The following is a 17825-nucleotide window of genomic DNA, read 5'->3' as shown; positions in this document are numbered from 1 at the left end:
GTGTTTATGTGACATCTGGTGCTTTAATTCTTCTTCTTAATATTATTATTATTGTTATAGAAAGTGGTATTTCGAGCTGCTTGGTCTTGCCACTAGAAAGGAAGGAGTGAAGCAGCAGAGGAAGAGGAGGCGGTTGCTAGGTGACTCCAGTCCAGATGTACCCACTTTACAGAAGAGTAGACCAACCCTGCTTTCTGCTGCCAAGTCAAACAGTCAGTTTCAGGAAATAAATGGAGCCATGGACACAGATGAAAAGAAACAGTTTCTTGCACACCTTGAATTAAAGCCCCTAGTTCCTTTTCAAAGAGAAGGTAAAAATCATTGTATTTAATTTTAGTAAAAACTAAATCCAATTTGTATAGAAAATAAGTGCTGTTAAAGAGCAAGATCTTGTTTTTTCTAAATGGACACTAAGTTCAGTGGGCTTCTTTATAATACAGTATATTAACTAGTATTATCCACTAGCATAAAGTATTCAGTTGTAAAACTAGGAATGGTTAAATATTATTTTAATATTGTAAGCTTTTTGAAACACACAACAGCAACAAACATGGGATTTGGAAGACCCTCAGTACTTCTGCTTGGGAGGGCATGACATATCATTAGACCTGTAACATATCATTAGACCTATGTTGCTTACCCTTGAAAACATCCAAGTAAAAAGGTGTAATACTTTATAGTTAAGATAGCACAGTTCCCTTTCAAGTACGGAATGTAACCATTACCTAATGGGTGTTTACCTCCTGAAGACCCCGAAACCTGAATAAGATATATCAAGCTGCTCGCAGAGCCTCTGTGACAGTCATACCTGCCCCCGAGGTCATAAAAGGACCGCACGCACCGAACTCGCCATCGTTTTTCTGGTAAGGAGAGCAAGGAGTGCCTCGCGGGACAAAGCAACTTTAGTCGGCAGACTTCTGCTCTTCTTACAGGCTGCTTTAGCTCCAGCTGGAGTTAATTACAAAATGTGTTTTTTGTAACAATATTATTATTTTCTGAACTGTAATTGTTTTATTACTGTTTTATGTGAGAAGCTCTGTGTCTCCCACAGTATCTTTTGTTGTCGTTTTGGTTACTGCTTGCATCATCACTACAAAGGCTGTGAGGGCTCCGACAAGCAGGCTTCTCTCAGTCTCGTACTTGTACTAACTGTGGTTTTGCCAGAAGCTTATACAGGTGGACATCCCTGTATACTGCTTCCCGCAGTAATGCAAACCGGGTAGACCCATACAGTAGCGGTACCGAGGTCACCACTCTGTTTCCGACCCAGTACCATACCATGCCGAACAGAGAACGAGGTTACTGTACCGGTACCGTACCGACCCAATGTAAGTCACCGAACCGGTACCAAACCATCCCGGTTCCATCTTGGTACCGTACCGTACTGTACCGACCCAGTGCTCATGCACCTAACTGACTGGTGTACTGTTTCAGTTCAAAATTCGGTACCGTAACGACAGTACCGTACCGGTACCAAACTCCTGGTTCCATCACCGTACCGACGGTACCGCACCGACCTGGCCCTATGCCACTGAACCGACCGGTTACCGTCCTGGTACCATTCCGGTTCCAAACACTGTACCATACCGTAACGACCCGGCACTAAGGCACCAAACCGACCCAGCACTGTCCCGGTACCGGCCCAGTTCCACCCCGGTACTGTACCGACTCGGTCCAAAGTTACCGAAATGCTTCCAGTACCAGCATTTAAGCCACCTGGGTCTGTCCAATAGGGTTATTGACACCCTGCAAAATGCCAGAGTAGCATCCATGCATTCCCGGTACAGGTACAAGTGGGGCGTCTTTCAGACATGGTGCCTGCCTCTGGGTTTTGACCCCACGACCTGTCCCATGGCAGTTATACTGCAATTTTTACAGGGAAATCTGTTTGACCTGTTTGACGATGGGAAATCCCCCTCTACATTAAAGGTCCATCTGGCAGCTATTTCAGTTTGCCATGTCAAGATTGACTCTGTCTCCCCAGGAGCTTACTTCCTGGCGGGGCAATTTTTAAAGGAGCTCGCCGGCTTCGGCTGCCTATGAAGTATATTGTTCCTCACTGGAGGCTTAAAGTGGTGCTTGATGCACATGAAGCCTTGTGACCAGGATGGCTGGTGGTGACGTCAGACCCGGAAGACAGTGGACACAGGCAACAGTGCTGAGGTAATGAAAGCGCTGCTTGCACGTTTATTAAATAAATAAAATAAAAGGTTTGAACAAACGAAAACACTTTTACAAAAACAAACAGCATGTTGGCCAAAAAGAAATAGACAGACAAGAAATAACTCAAACAAGTATCGTAGCAATTGTTTCTTTGTAGTTATTCTTTTTACCTCCTCTCTCTCTACTCCCATCCTCCACTCCTGAACATTCAACATGTAGCCAAAGTTGCAGGTCTTTTATATTATGGCTGAGGTATTAACTGGCTATTAATTATCGTATTAAGCCCTCGGCCAGTCTGCATGAGTTTAATAAATCTGCATTACTGTCAGCTAATTAAATAATCAGTAGTTGATCAGTCACGCATTCTCACAACAGTAAATACTCGACATTACATGTCAACCACACCTTTCCAGTCTGACAGAGTGGCAGCTCCATACGCTCTGTCATGTACGGACACTAGCGTATTATGTTGACAGGACCAGAAATTGGAGGCAGTCCAAACAGTTTTTTGTCTGCTACGGGGTAAAGTTCCATGGTCAAGCCCCATCTAAACAGAGGATGTCCAAATGGATAGCAGACACAATCAGGACTGCCTATGAGCAAGCCAACTTGCCCCCTCCAGAAAGCTCACTGCCCATTCTACCAGTGGCATGGCAACTTTGTGGCCTTTATTCTAGGGTGCAGCTGTCAAAGACATTTGCAAGGCAGCTCTGTGGGCTACTCCCCATACCCTTACTAGGTTCTACAAACCGAATGCCGTGGACCCTAGCTTTGGAACTAGAGTATTAAGGGCGGCTTCCAGGTTGACCCTTACAACATAGAGACAGAGGTGAGTTTCTCCCTGCATATTTTAGCCCTAGCTACTTGTTACTGGGGTTCTTAATGGTATTACACAACGTAGCCTTCGGCTTAGCCTTGTAGTATTCCAGTCGTTCAATAATCTTTCCTTGTCACTCTAACCCTGGTTCCCTGAAATAGAAATGTAACCATTAAGCTTCAAGGTTGCTGTGTCCATGATTGCAGCAGGCTTGAAGGAAAAATGATGCCGAGTTCTGTGCGTGCAGTCCTTGTATGCCCTCAGAGATGGGCATGACTGCGTCACAGAGGTGCTGCGAGCAACTTTGATATAACTTATTCATGTTTTGGAGTCTTTAGGAGGTAACCACCCATTAGGTAACAGTTACATTTCTATTTTGGGGAACCAGGGTTATGATAATAACCTAACGTTTTAAATAACCTTAAATGGAAAAGCCCAGTTGGATTGATATGTAGTTAAATAGCCACTGTTTAGATTATTGTAAAATACACCTTCATCTCCACAAGTGTTTTTCTTTTTCTGATGTTATACCTTTTTTTTCTTTTTTAAATTTAGTCGTTGCCAATTATTTTTATTATTTTCTCCCAATTTGGAATGGCCAATTATTTTTTTAAGCTCAGCTCACCGCCATCACCCCTTCGCTGACTCAGGAGAGCGAAGACAAACACACGCTGTCCTCCGAAGTGTGTGCCATCAGCCAACCACTTCTTTTCACACTGTGGACTCACCATGCAGCCACCCAAGAGCTACAGCGTCAGAGGACAACGCAGCTCTTGGGCAGCTTACAGGCAAGCCCGCAGGCACCTGGCCAGACTACAGGGGTCGCTGGTGCGCGGTGAGTCGAGGACACCCTGGCCGACCTAAACCTCCCTCCCCCTGGGCGATGCTCAGCCAATTGTGTGCCGCCCCTGGGAGCTCCCATCCACGGTCGGCTGTGGAATAGCCTGGACTCGAACCGGCGACGTCCAGGCTATAGAGCGCATCCTGCACTCCACACGGAGCGCCTTTACCAGATGCGCCACTCGGGAACCCCCTCGATGTGATACCTTAAAAGAAAATTAAGCATAAATATGAGAAGTGAGGATCAGATGCAGAGGTGGCAACTTCTGGGCCCAGAATACCTAGATACATTTATATGACTGTGACAGAAATACAATGATACTTGGTTGTAAATCTCCCTCCTGACCTGTGAGGGCACTAAGCAGCGGGAACAGAGTTCTTTGGACGGGCTGGTCTGACAGTTCTTTCCCAGGGTCGGGGAGTCGGCCAGTCTGGATGAAGGCAAGACTCCGTTGCAAGAATGCATTGACCCGGAAGGGAAACGACGTGGCAGCCACAGATTGGAGAGGTGGTTGCACTCGTTTACCAAGGGGTCATGTGTGATGACATAAAAGGGGGTGGAGAATCACAATCTGTTCCTTTGTGTTGGTTTTGTATTTTAACCTAGAAGGACTGTGAGAGACCCCAGAGAACGTAGCAGTTTCGTGAGTGTTTTGTTTGTTTTGTTCTGTCTGTTAGTAATTGTCTTGTTGGTGAATCACCAGACAGCTAACACGTTTCCGGAGCTGTCGCCTTGGGCCAGCACAAAGCCAGAACAACACTTCACCAGTGTCACGAAATAAACTTGTATCACCCACCACGAGCACTACTGCACGCACCCAGGACTGGTGACCGTGTTTGTATTATTGTGTGGCGGATATTATTGTTTATTATTTGGGACTGCAACCCCCTTGTTAGTTACCCCGTGTTGTACACATTGGTGTGTATTGCCGGGGGATTAATGTTTGGTCGCCAGACCTGGAAAACAAATAATAAAATCCTTTCCAAACCGGATTATAATAATCTCTGTTTCATTCACGCACTGCATCACTCCTGCACCTGTATCCACTCAGACACTTTTTCACAATGACCAAGAGGTATCTCAAAGACTAAACTTTGTAAACACTTTCAAAATATGCAATAATGAATGAAAATCAGGAAATAATTTGCATTTATTTTTTAAAAAACACATTAACCTTTAAATGCTTGAATGAAATTCAGTGTGTTTACACCAAATGCTGTTTTCAGTAAATTAAATCAGAATATTGGTTTTCTGAAAATAGTACAATAGTAACAATTAATCCATAAAGAATATTCTGATACAATTAGGGAGAAAAAACTGGTTTATATATGCGTTTTGAAACCACAATAAATTGACAGCAACCAAAACTTGTTTCAGAGAGTCCTCAAGTCTTGTTCAGGCACATACACACCATCCACCTCCCAGAACAGAATCTGCAGAAATCAAAACAGCTGCCTCTGTTAACAATGGATGTGACGAGCAAAGGGCTTTTGGCCTTGTCTGGTCAGGACAAGTGTGCCTTAAGTTGAATAGATTATTAAAAAAATAAATTAGAACGTGTTTAAAAGAATCAGGGCCATAACCATTTTAAAGTAGTAGCATCAGTAATAATAATACCTTTATTTTTATATAGTGCCTTTCATAGTGGACCACCATCTCAAAGCGCTTTACAGAGGTAGGCTGTGAACTGTGCATTATATGCAGAGTCACTTACAATAGGACAATGATTTAACATACCATCTGCAGGATAGAGCACAAGGAGGTTAAGTGACTTGCTCAGTGTCACACAGTCAGTGGCAGAGGTGGGATTTGAAACGGTGACCTTCTGGTTTCAAGCCCCTGGACTTCAACCACTGGACTACACTGCCTCCAAGAACCCTTACCAAATGATCTTCAATGAGTGGCAACAGCAAAGCAGTAGCTCTGTACTAAGGGGCACACAAGGCTCTTTAGAATGCTGTAAACCACTGATAAAAAGGGTGCTAATTTTCAAATTGGTTATTTTATCACTGCTGTTATTACTCTTCATTAATTTATATTTTGACAGCGAGTTATGCAGAATACAATACCAGCTCTCAATTGTCAGCTAAGATGCACAAAGGGCAGACACAGAGTTCTGATCAATCTGGAGAGGACCAAAGTGAGGGCACTGCCAATGAGGATGAAATGGAGTGGCAGACGAAATGGCAGGGCATTGCCTCTGTGTTCGAAACCTACCAAGAGTACATGGAAGGTAACAGTTTTCCATTGCAGCCCACCTCCCTGCAATTTTGGATGGAAAGTTAAGACATGAATGGTACTTGGATAAATAACAAATAATAATTGTACATTTCAGAGCGAGATACTTACTTACATTCAAGGCTTCTGTTTACGTTAGCATACTAAAGTTTTAGCTTGGATGGTTTCTACTGAATGCATAAGCAAAATACTGAAAGATCTTCAAAATGTCCTATTGCATTTAAAATTAGCTCCTGCTTATGGAACAGATAGCCGATAAGGCAGGCAGAGAAAGTCCATGAATTCTTGCCCCACTCTAAGGCAGTGTGATTTGAGTTGTTGTATTGGAAAGGATAAAAAGGCCATACATACACAGTCTTTGTGTGGACATGTGTAAAATAACATGATTCTCAAATAATATGTCTTATAAAACTGTCTTGGGCTGTAGTACAGTATAATTTGGTCTGTATTTTTTTCACTGTGAAAAATGGCTTATTTCATGATCTAATAAATATTTTAAGATATTCCATGATTAAACATAACATGTTTATGAAAAAATAGCATTGCCACATTCAAAATCGATCATGTTCTCAATTTTCCTAAATATTCAAATGCTTACCTGAAAAACAGTAAATGCTAGAATATTTAGTTTTTTATGTCCACATTTTAAGACATTCTATTTTCACTGTCAGTGAATTATCAAACAAAATAAAAACGTAAATGTAAAAATCTTTAGCAGAAATATTTCCAATCTTTGATGCAGCTGCTGTCTTTTTCGTTGAAGTCGTGCAGAAATCTTGCAGCTCCATGCAGTGTTCAGTTATTTACCAGAAGCAAATTAAACCAACTGCAAGGTTCCTAAATGCAGTGTAACAGGTAGTGCATCAATAGGGGAAATGTTTGCTGTATTTATTTTCAGGGATGAAAATATATTTAAGCGACAGTGCCCATTGATGAAGGCTCTACTGTGGAGTGCTGACCATGACAGGAGTTATGCATCCGAGCTGAAGGCGAGGGCACCAATGAAAGTGAAGTTCAACTACCACGCGGTAGAGCCTTCACTGAGAGGGCAATATTGCTATTAGAAAACAATTTCTCAATTTTCTTTAAAATATACATTTACCTTGAACTTGTAATGATTCAGTCCCAAAAATGTTCATAAAGAATCACATAAATAAATAAGAGAAAAAACAAAAACAAAAACTTAACATAGCTGCTTTTATTTTATCTGGACAGTGTCAGCTTTGTTGTTGTTGAAAGATGCTGTCTGAGCTCCAGACGAGCTGACAGGCTGTGATTGGCTGACTCTGCAGTTGAAGCTACAGGATTGGTTGCTTTTGTCGGTGCAAATAATTAATTGGTTGGTTTTAGTGGATAATAAAATAAATTTGGACCAACTGTGTCTTTGTTTAGTATTTGCTGTCCAATAGATGTGAACTGAGCTTTCAATACAACAAGTCAAAATGAAAAAGCTGGTACTTGCGTGGATTTATTTTAACCGAGTTGCAGATGATAAGGAATTGTTTTCTAAATATTTTTACACTATTTTTTCAGAAATGGAAATTGTCACAGGGAACTACATATTACATGGCAATGGGTACATTTCACAAAAATTGTAAAATCTGTGCTGTGTAAAAAAATACAGCCTAAATGAAGCCATGAAGCCATTCTTTATACAAGCTTACCTTTTTTTTCAACAGAGAAAGACTTGGAGGAAAGTGTTCTTCATGAGCAACTGAGATGCCTAAAAGAAATAAATGATGAACTGAATTTCATTGCCAATAACCTCAGCTCACATATGCAGGTATCAAAGAAGTATTAGACAATAAACTGGCACAGCACTACAAGGCACAAGATCCCTGTCCTTTTGTTAGTTTTTTTCCCCAGTTAAAGGCAGTAAGCCTTAGGAGTTTCCATAAGTTCAAAAGTAACCAGGAAAGAGTCTTTTCTTTAACCTTACCTTTTCCAAAAATGTTTTACGATTGTAAAATAGAGATAAGCATTCATAGTAATTAATATTCTAAGTAAAAATATATTTTTTAACGATTCAAGACATGCAGCCCTGCTTGCAATCACAGGCATTTTTACGCCAAGATCTTCACATGAGAATTTTGATTGATAGCTACTTGCAGAGTCCTTGAAAGCATCAAATAAACTTTGTGGCCAAATTAGAAAGGGTAATACATTTTTAAAAGATGGTTACATTAGATATGAAAAGGACTGGTATTGGTTTTCTAAGGCTAAGGTAATGTTTTTAAATTTTGTGATAGAACAGGCTAATAAATCCAATTAAACTAATCATGTTTGTGCTTGTGTTCATGCTGCAGGGGCTGGAGGCAAATAAACAGAAATTGGAAACTGAGCGAAAAAACCACCAGACTGCTCTTGACTGCCTGAAAAAGTGCCTTATTTCTTCAATGTAACAGAAGACAGAACCATTTTAAGGAATGAAAGGCAAAATCTTGTACACCGTATGCCTCTACACTTGAAGGGCATTACAACGGCAGTAGAAAAACCCAAGTTCTATTGTATATACAGTATTGTTTTAGAGAGATACCAAAATATCCACTGTATTTTTCAATGTATTTAGTTATGCAGATCAAATGTATTAAGAACATTTATTTAAATATAAGAAAATGACCTGTTACATTAAGCTAAAATTTGCAAACTAAGCAAATAATTTTTAGAAATATTTTTTTTTAAATCATCAGCTTTATTGAGATGTAACTAGAAGTGTGATAATTTAAACAAGTTAAACATTGCTATACTCACCCAAAATGAGTGCAGTAATCTGTTAGTCAGACTTTTCAGATGCAGGTTTCTACTTAGTGCTTCTGAATTATTTAAATATAGATTATATGGATCTCAAGCACCTGAGCTGCCAATGTTTCTCTTTGAAGAACAGAAGTCACACTTAACATCTGTAACAGATACAGCTCTTTACTGCCTTCGGTTCTGAATCTTATTACAGGCATGCAAAACGGGGAGATGCAGGTCCCTAGATATTTTCAGTAATGCTTTATAATCTGTGGCATAAATTAATATTAAATAGATATGCAATTGCACATTAATGTTAAATTAATATTTAATACATATGCAACAGCTGGTTTCTTGCTAAATGTTAACCAAATGTCGAATGAAAATGTAATTGCATATCACGTCCATTTATATTACATTTTGTTACTCTTGAAAATATGTAATCATTTCTCATTGTTTACCTGTTTTTAATTGAAAATACAGTTAATCTGACTTAAATGTTAATGGAAAGTAACAAGGAATAATTGAACGTAAATTTAATATCAATTGCATATCCTATTAAATATTAATTTAACATTGATATAATATGTAATTGCATATCTATTTAATATTAATTTATGCCACACAATATAAAGCGTTACCATACTTTCTTTAAGAATTTGTAAATTGTCTGAGATATATTGACATTTACCACTGAGTTGTTACATTAGCTTTGAGGGTTTTTATGTTTGTAATATCAGGTTCTCTAAGCTTTGTTGAATTACATTTGTTGGTGAAATTAAAGAGCACTTAGTATGGGTATTAAATGTGTCTTATCTCCCAGTATAGCTGGTACAAATGTATCCATGAACCAATCCCCCTGTAACAATCTAATCTGTGTACAGTATGTCACATCTGTAGGAAATACCACAAATGTGAAACAGAAACGTATATACAAAGTAAATTTAAACAAGATAAATAATTCATTAATTAGAATAACTCTTATATAACTCAGTTGTAAGGTTATACGTTTGGTTGCTGTTGCAACGCATGGTAAAACCTGAGACTTTTGATGGATTACACTATGTGACACAATTTTTGTTCATGGGTAATAAGTGTTATTTCCTAATTGCTTATGCCTCAAAAGTATAGAAAATGGCTATTATTCCCCACAAACTTTGCTTTTGTGACCAGGACAGTGATATTTTGAAATTTACCTATTTCCAATGAGAAAACGGGCGAATTTGTGTCTTTTCGTTCGCATAAAGTCAGAAAAAAACAACATATGAATCCAAATTAACATGTATTTATACTAAAGTAATACAAAAATGACTACAAAAGATTTAGAAGTGAGTAGTTTTTCGAGATTTACGATTATACTGTAAATCACTTTCACGAATCAGCCCCCAAATGTAGTCTCCCATCATGTTCTCGTTATACTGTCCTTGGTAGCGGCGTTCAAAGTCCAGTATATCCTGGTGGAAGTGCTTGCCTTGCTCCTCCGAGTACGCTCCCATGTTCTCCTTGAATTTATCAAGATGAGCATCAAGGATATGGACTTTGAGGGACATCCTACAGCCCATTGTGCCGTAGTTCTTCACCAGAGTCTCAACCAGCTCCACATAGTTTTCGGCCTTGTGATTGCCCAGGAAGCCCCGAACCACTGCTACAAAGCTGTTCCAAGCCGCTTTCTCCTTACTAGTGAGCTTCTTGGGGAATTAATTGCACTCCAGGATCTTCTTTATCTGTGGTCCGACAAAGACACCGGCTTTGCCCTTTGCCTCAGACAGCTTAGGGAAGAAGTCTTGAAGGTACTTGAAGGCTGCCGACTCCTTATCTAAAGCTCTGACAAATTGTTTCATAAGGCCCAATTTATGTGCAGTGGTGGCATCAGCACCTTCCGGGGGTCCCAGCCGTACTCATCATACTTCAAGGCGTCCAGCAAGGTCTTGATGCTGTTGTAATCCTCTTTGAGGTGCACCGAGTGAGCCAGGGGAAGAGACGGGTACTTGATACCATTATGGAGCAGCACGGCTTTGAGGCTCCTGGATGAGTTGTCAATGAAGGACAGTATAACGAGAACATGATGGGAGACTACATTTGGGGGCTGATTCGTGAAAGTGATTTACAGTATAATCGTAAATCTCGAAAAACTACTCACTTCTAAATCTTTTGTAGTCATTTTTGTATTACTTTAGTATAAATACATGTTAATTTGGATTCATATGTTGTTTTTTTCTGACTTTATGCGAACGAAAAGACACAAATTCGCCCGTTTTCTCATTGGAAATAGGTAAATTTCAAAATATCACTGTCCTGGTCACAAAAGCAAAGTTTGTGGGGAATAATAGCCATTTTCTATACTTTTGAGGCATAAGCAATTAGGAAATAACACTTACTACCCCGGAACCAAAAAAAATTGTTACACGGTGTTATGTGAAAATGAGATGCATTTGCTCGGATTAGAAATGATCATGACATGATTTATAAACACTGATTGATTTTACAACACTGTTTTGTATGTGCTGAGATCTAAGTGGACTACAGCAACATATTACTAAAGCTTAATACATTTTAATTTGTATTTATTTGAAAAAAAGGTGACAATACAGATTTGTTTGTGATTTGTGACTTGTTATGTTGGTACAGTACCTGTGGCTTGAGAAAACTGTGACCAAGTGTTTTTTTTTTCTTTGTTTTTTTTTTTAATGAGGCCTTAAACTCCTTTTATTGATGAGCGGATTAAATTAAACAACAATATAAATACCAGATCTATTTAAAACCAATTTAAAGTACTTTTAAATATGTAATTGTACGATGTGGAGAGAGAACAAATGGTAGAATTCTATCTGTTTTAATGTATTAATAAAGGCAACATTTGGAGCAAAGATGAGTTTTCTTTTCTTCAAACCCTAGTGGCCAGTGGATTAACAATTGGACCCAAGTTATTTCAATTCAGGTAAACAATTATTTTTAATCAAATGGATGTCTGGAGGTTGCAGGAAACAAGTTACAAAACAGTCATGTAGTTTATCAGTACTGGTAGTCCACAAAACAACCACTACAGTAAAAACTAATGCGACCTATGCCAAACTAGGGATGTAATAGTTTAAACATTTGTTTAAACTATAACTTTTTTTTTCAAACGTTTAGTATACATTTAATTAGTTTAAACATGAGTAAAAACCCATAACATGTGACGTGTCATGTTTGTGTACTTCCTTTATTCTCTAATAGAACTAGGAGCAGATCAGGAGGATGAATAGATGGTTAGAACTCCTGTAAGTGGATAGTTTGTGTACTGGCTTACAGATTTTAACATACCCAGACAACAGACAATCAAGAATAATCGCACAGACTCAGTTTATTCAGTTTAACGAATCAGAGTTGTTTATATATATATATATATATATATATATATATATATATATATATATATATATATATAAATTTACTACTTCGGTTTATTAACATTTAAAATGGATCAAGTGATCGCAGATCGACTTGAATCCTAGCTCATAGACATTCTGGGCAATCCGGTCTCTGCGCAAACTAACAGCATCAATACTATAAAGCAATATGGTTACAATATTTACTAGCCAAGAGCACCCAATGCTAGCCTAAAGCAGACAATACAACCTCTAAAGCTAAACATAATAATCCTATCCTTACAGCCTAATGCGTCAATATAGGTGAGATACAAATGAAAGAATTAGGCTTACCAAACTAACAGGCTTTTGAATACGACACCAGCAGTCACCTTCACAAGAAAGTTCTTCAAGGGGCGGATCAGCTCAGTCTGTGTTACCAAACTCAACTGATAAATAAACTGCAGTTTTGCCTTGATATTTATATAACTTTTTCTCTGCTTTGTGCGTCATAAGGTTTAATTAAACCTAAAATATCTGGCTTTCTAGTGTCCAGCTACTCCTTCAAGATTAATAATAATATGCAGTACCAAGCTTTTCCCTATTTTTCTAACCCCAGGATAAATATGAGGTAAAGTTAAATATATTTCTCTGGTACCATGGAGTTCTACCACTTTGTTAAGATAACAATTATGTAGATGAGGTGTCCCTCATTTAAAGCATCTGTTCTGTCCATTAGTCCTACCTTGATTTAAAATATATCCATTCCCCTTAGATAAGAATAAACAGTCAACTTGTCTTCGAGTTAAAGCATTTGTGTATATCAGTAAATGTAACCTTGCTTTTGGTACCAAGAAGCTCCCCGTATTTTTTAGATAAGACCTCTGTTTAGGTTAGGCTGCTTCTTCTGATAAAACATTAGACTAATGCACATTCCAAGGGGCACTCTCACAGGATTATTTCATTAAGGCAGTGTCCCTCAGTTTTACTGAATCTGTTTCATTTTAGGCTAACACATATTTCTGTAATAATATTCCTTAGAACAAATGGTCTTTTATGGTGTCCAATTCGCATCCCAAATATCGGCCTGCTCCCAGCAAGATTGAATGTCGGCTCCGCTCTCAGTGGATATGTAAAGGCAACCACTGGTTCTGGGAGCCATCGTAAGTGTAGGGAACAGTTTTAAGTGCCCAATACCTGCATAAAACTTGAACCCGACTAGTCGGACTCCCATCTTTGCATTCTAATTTTCCCATGAGTTTGTTTAACTGGGTAAACTGCATCACATCCCATACATTCAATTATCTTTACATTTTCTGGATCAACATTCAAATGAGAGTGATGCACCATGTACATCATTGCATTCAAACATAGGAGGCTGTGTGGTCCAGTGGTTAAAGGGCTTGTAATCATTGTGTGACCCTGAGCAAGTTACTTAACCTCGTGCTCAGTCTTTTGGGTGAGACGTTGTAAGTGACTCTGCAGCTGATGCACAGTTCACACACCCTAGTCTCTAAGTCACCTTGGATAAAGGCATCTGCTAAATAAACAAATAATACAAAAATAATCATTTTGCAATGTTTGACCATGTGTGTGCAAGCAGGGCATGTTTTTGGTCCTCTCTTCAGAGAGTCTTCCACAGGGAGCAATGCTTCTGGACTGATAAGAATTATGTCCATGCATTTCAACTTGATCACAAAGGGCTATTTTATTAGGTATCGTTTCCATCCAAAATATCTGAGTTGGCCAGAATTCACTATTTTTCATATCAATGGGTTCCCGGCCTCACTTTCATTTCCAGCATCAGTGGGGAACCCCCACAGAAATTAAGTTGGTTCTATCGAAGGGCCCTATACTTCTGCATGACGCATTTAAACTAACATTAAAATTTAACTATTATTTTTTTGTTTTTTAAATAAGGATTTCTGAATAAAGCTGAACTTCTGTCCTGGACTTGTGTCTTTTTGGTCAATTGAATTTTCTTAAACTAAAGCAACTGACGTTAGATGACAATTAAAATGATTCAAGGAAGACACAGTTACAGTAAACTAAGATTCAAATTTAACTTTTCCTTTTTTCAAATAAGGATTTCTGAATGAAGCAGATTTTCTTTTTCAACTTGAAATAAGAATGTTTTGAATATTCCAGGATTTGTGATGTTCAAATAGGTAAAATGGATGTCCTATACATTCAATCTTACAAATTTCAGCACCGAACTGTTACTTAAATACTGAAACTCAGTAGTGGCTGGTGGTCCCAAAAATTGGGGAGGCATAAAATATTGGCAGCTGGTCCGACTTTTTCGCTATTACATTTGAAAAGATGCAATTCAATACAAATGCTGCAATTTACCTAAACACTTCTGATTGTTTACTATACAATACACCAACAAAGCAACGTGCTAATAACTGAATATGCAATCATGAAACCAGACAATAATACCAACACCATATAATAATAATAATAATAATAATAATAATAATAATAATAATAATAATAATAATAATAATAAGCAGAGAGTACTATGCCTATTATATTTTTAAAAAATCCCCAAGAGGACAATTATGATAAAAAAAAAAAAAAAATCAGTCTAATTCACTGCCAACCAACAAACTTACTCGTCATAAATAACACCATGGCATTATCTATCAGACTTTAAATTATGGCAGAAAACCACGTGTTGAACATCTGAAATAAAGCACTGTACGTGTCTGTATGTTTGGTTATGTTTTTTTTTTGTTTTAACTTATTACAAAAAAAAGAAAATAAGAGTTACCAGTATCATCGTTCACTTCTCGTTCTCTCTACTGCCGCCCTCCACACAATCAACGCACGCTGGAGTTCAGGCAGAGTGAGACCAATGATTGGCAGGCACAGCGGAAGGAGACCCGCCTCCTGCCTCCTTTTGCTGTGTTTTTTAATGTGTGTGATATTGCGAGATGAAAGTAGGATGAATATGATTGGCTAATCACTCTTCAGGAGTAGGCAAAATCTCCCTTGTCATCCGCTTCTCCAGTGACTGTCTGAGAAGCAGTACGCACAGAGAAGACAGATTTCCATCAACTGATATTGCTCTCAACCGCGTTCGTGGAGCACCTTGCGTGCAAAATAAGTAATATTTATGTAAATAAAAGTAAATGTATGTGATCACTCAGTATGTGAATTTTAATTTATTTATTGCTTAAATTTTTCGAGGCGGCAGTGCCTCCCTTGCCTACCCCAAGGAGCCGCCCCACTGCTTAAACTTCAAAAATGTACTGCACTCCTAATTAAAAAATAACAAGTGGTTGATACTTTTATTCTATACATGTTTAAACAAACCATGTTCACTTTTGTGTATGAGGTACCTGTACTGAAGTAAGTAGAATATTTATTTTTTGTGCTGATTTATTATTTAGGCTATTGGAAATGCCCACAACGCAACACCGTCCATCGCTAGGATACTGAAGCCTGAAGACTACCGGACCACAGAGGAAATTCTGAGCAAACCGCATTACTCATGGAATATTGGACTTTTTGTGGTTAAATCTAGGAAAAATACGTAATTTACATTAAATCTGAAATGTATGCTATCAAAAGTGCACACCACTGCTCTAAATCACTGCAGGAAGAGCAATTAATTATTTTACAAAAACTTAAAACATCAACAAGTGCTCTGGCTTTTCTGTTCCATACCACATCATGGATCGGTATTGCTATGTTACCTATTTGACAATGTGGGCAATAATCCTTACACTTTCAGTGCACTAGAGTGGCCATTTTGAAAAGAGCTTTGAAACAGACTTTAGAAATGTAAAAGGTTGTCAGATTGTTAACAATAAAAATAAAAAATACAGGTACATTATTTAAACAGTTGTAGTAAAACGTGGGGACGCATAATGCTACATTTTTGGGAACCCCACTAATTCTCTCTTTAAGAGTCTGAAAATTATGTAAATAGTTGTGATTCCATTGATAAGAGACAAAACAAATTTCCTATCAAAAGTCTATTGGTGAGCATCAACTAATACATTACCACTACCAGCAAACATTTAAAGCAAAGCGAAAATTTCATTATAATACAGTACAGAATGTAATATGAACACTGCAGCCTGTTCTGTAATAGGCAGCATTCATAACAATACGAAAATAAAAGTCGCTTTAGAGTTAGCAACACACAACTCCCTTATAAGTAAAGGCATTCAAGGTAGAAATAAATCTAAGCATCAGAAGTTTTACTGTTGGCTTATGTAACAATGACTTTGGAGTAACAATGCTAAATATACTGCATCACAGTTTAATGTCCAACAAAATTTTGTCTTCAAATATGGCAATGACAAGCATGATGCTGAACCCCAGTAGAATTCCAGCATTCTGCAACAGGAAGTAGCCACAGTGGCTGAAGCCATGATCGCCAGCATCATTGTGCAGCATTTCAGGCACCTGCAAGTTAATACATGAATATTAGACTGGAGTACATACACATACTGTAGCATGTTCTATTTCCATGGAACTGCAGAATTGCAGTGCACAAAAATGAAGGTTGATAAGAAGAAATATTTAAAAAATAAAATAAAACTAATGAACACAAAAAAGTTTAAATGATTAAAACATTGTTTATTTCAGGACACTTCGGGCAAAAGCCCTTCTTCAGCTGTGTAGAAAGAAAAGTAACACAGTGCAGTAAACTTGTTGATTTACCATTTACTGCTCTTTTTTCAGGTTAGAAACACTTTGAAGGTGGCCTCAAATATTTCACACATTTTCATTAACTGAGATCTAATTGCACCAATTAACCTTGAATAAATCTCTGTGTATTTTACACTACTTCAAAATTCAATTTTAATTGGAAGGATCCTCTCTGCTGCACACATTTCCCCTCAAACGACACAGAAATAAATATTGTAATTTGAAACATTTTGTTATGGGAGAACAGGGCCCTGTTTGAAGCTTCATTTCAGGAACATCATTTATCAATAAAAATATGAATATTTGATAGTTTTTTTTGTTTTATTATGCATGCATTGCTGAATAGAAAGCATGTTGCAATCTTGCCAAGTGTGCATTACACAGCACAAGTCTTGAATATTTAAATACTGTATGTGCAAGATGGATTTCAAACAGTGCAAAAGCACAAATGGCTTGGACTGCATAATACAAAAGTACATTGCTACAAAAATGTCAAATTTAGTTCTTTTAACTTCAAATGAAGACCAAAGCCACGACAGAATGAGAAGTGATTCATAAAGACAAAATGAAAATTTCCAATTTACACCATTTATGAGTGGATAAAATATTGAACTACCTATTTATTGTGCAGTTTTAGCACTACATAGAAATGTAAAAATGAAAAATAAAACATCAACAATTAATCACAGCATGTGAACAATCAATATTTTATGTATCCAATAGAAACAGTTTACCCCAAAATAAGTAAACAACTAAATACCAAGGCAAAGACAGGAAAAAAAAAAAAAAAAAAAAAAAAAACACTGTTTCTAATCCTACATGAGCTAACTGAAATGTTTACCATGTACAAAAAAGGCCAAACTATGGAAGAATGTTAACAGACACCACTGAATTATAATTTTAGTGAGACAATGGACATGATTGTGGGACACAAAAGCTTACATTAAAATTAATTGGAAGTTATTATATATAGTACATAATATAAGGTGGTGACATGTTTTTCAAATTGCATCTG

General features: G+C 37.8%; 2 protein-coding genes across 2 annotated transcripts in view; one reads left to right on the top strand and one right to left on the bottom strand.

The window, feature by feature from the left end:
* Window positions 1-79: 79 nt before the first annotated feature.
* Window positions 80-9903, top strand: LOC117972352 (genetic suppressor element 1-like). Its single transcript, XM_034920979.2, has 4 exons — window positions 80-311; window positions 5869-6054; window positions 7739-7842; window positions 8366-9903. The coding sequence occupies exons 1-4, from the start codon at window positions 239-241 to the stop codon at window positions 8459-8461; spliced, it is 459 nt and encodes a 152-aa protein (XP_034776870.2). The 5' UTR covers window positions 80-238; the 3' UTR covers window positions 8462-9903.
* Window positions 9904-13831: 3928 nt separating this feature from the next.
* Window positions 13832-17825, bottom strand: part of slc39a6 (solute carrier family 39 member 6) — a 62017-nt gene continuing 58023 nt past the window's right edge. Inside the window, exon 11 of the mRNA XM_033992806.3 lies at window positions 13832-16564. Within this exon, the coding sequence (XP_033848697.3) occupies window positions 16412-16564 (153 nt within the window). The 3' untranslated portion in view covers window positions 13832-16411. The remainder of the gene's footprint in view (window positions 16565-17825) is intronic.

Source organism: Acipenser ruthenus, chromosome 3, assembly GCF_902713425.1.
Source record: "Acipenser ruthenus chromosome 3, fAciRut3.2 maternal haplotype, whole genome shotgun sequence".
Classification (NCBI taxonomy): Eukaryota; Metazoa; Chordata; class Actinopteri; order Acipenseriformes; family Acipenseridae; genus Acipenser; species Acipenser ruthenus.
Note: the sequence above shows the minus strand (reverse complement) of the source record. Positions and strands in the feature narration are given on the sequence as shown.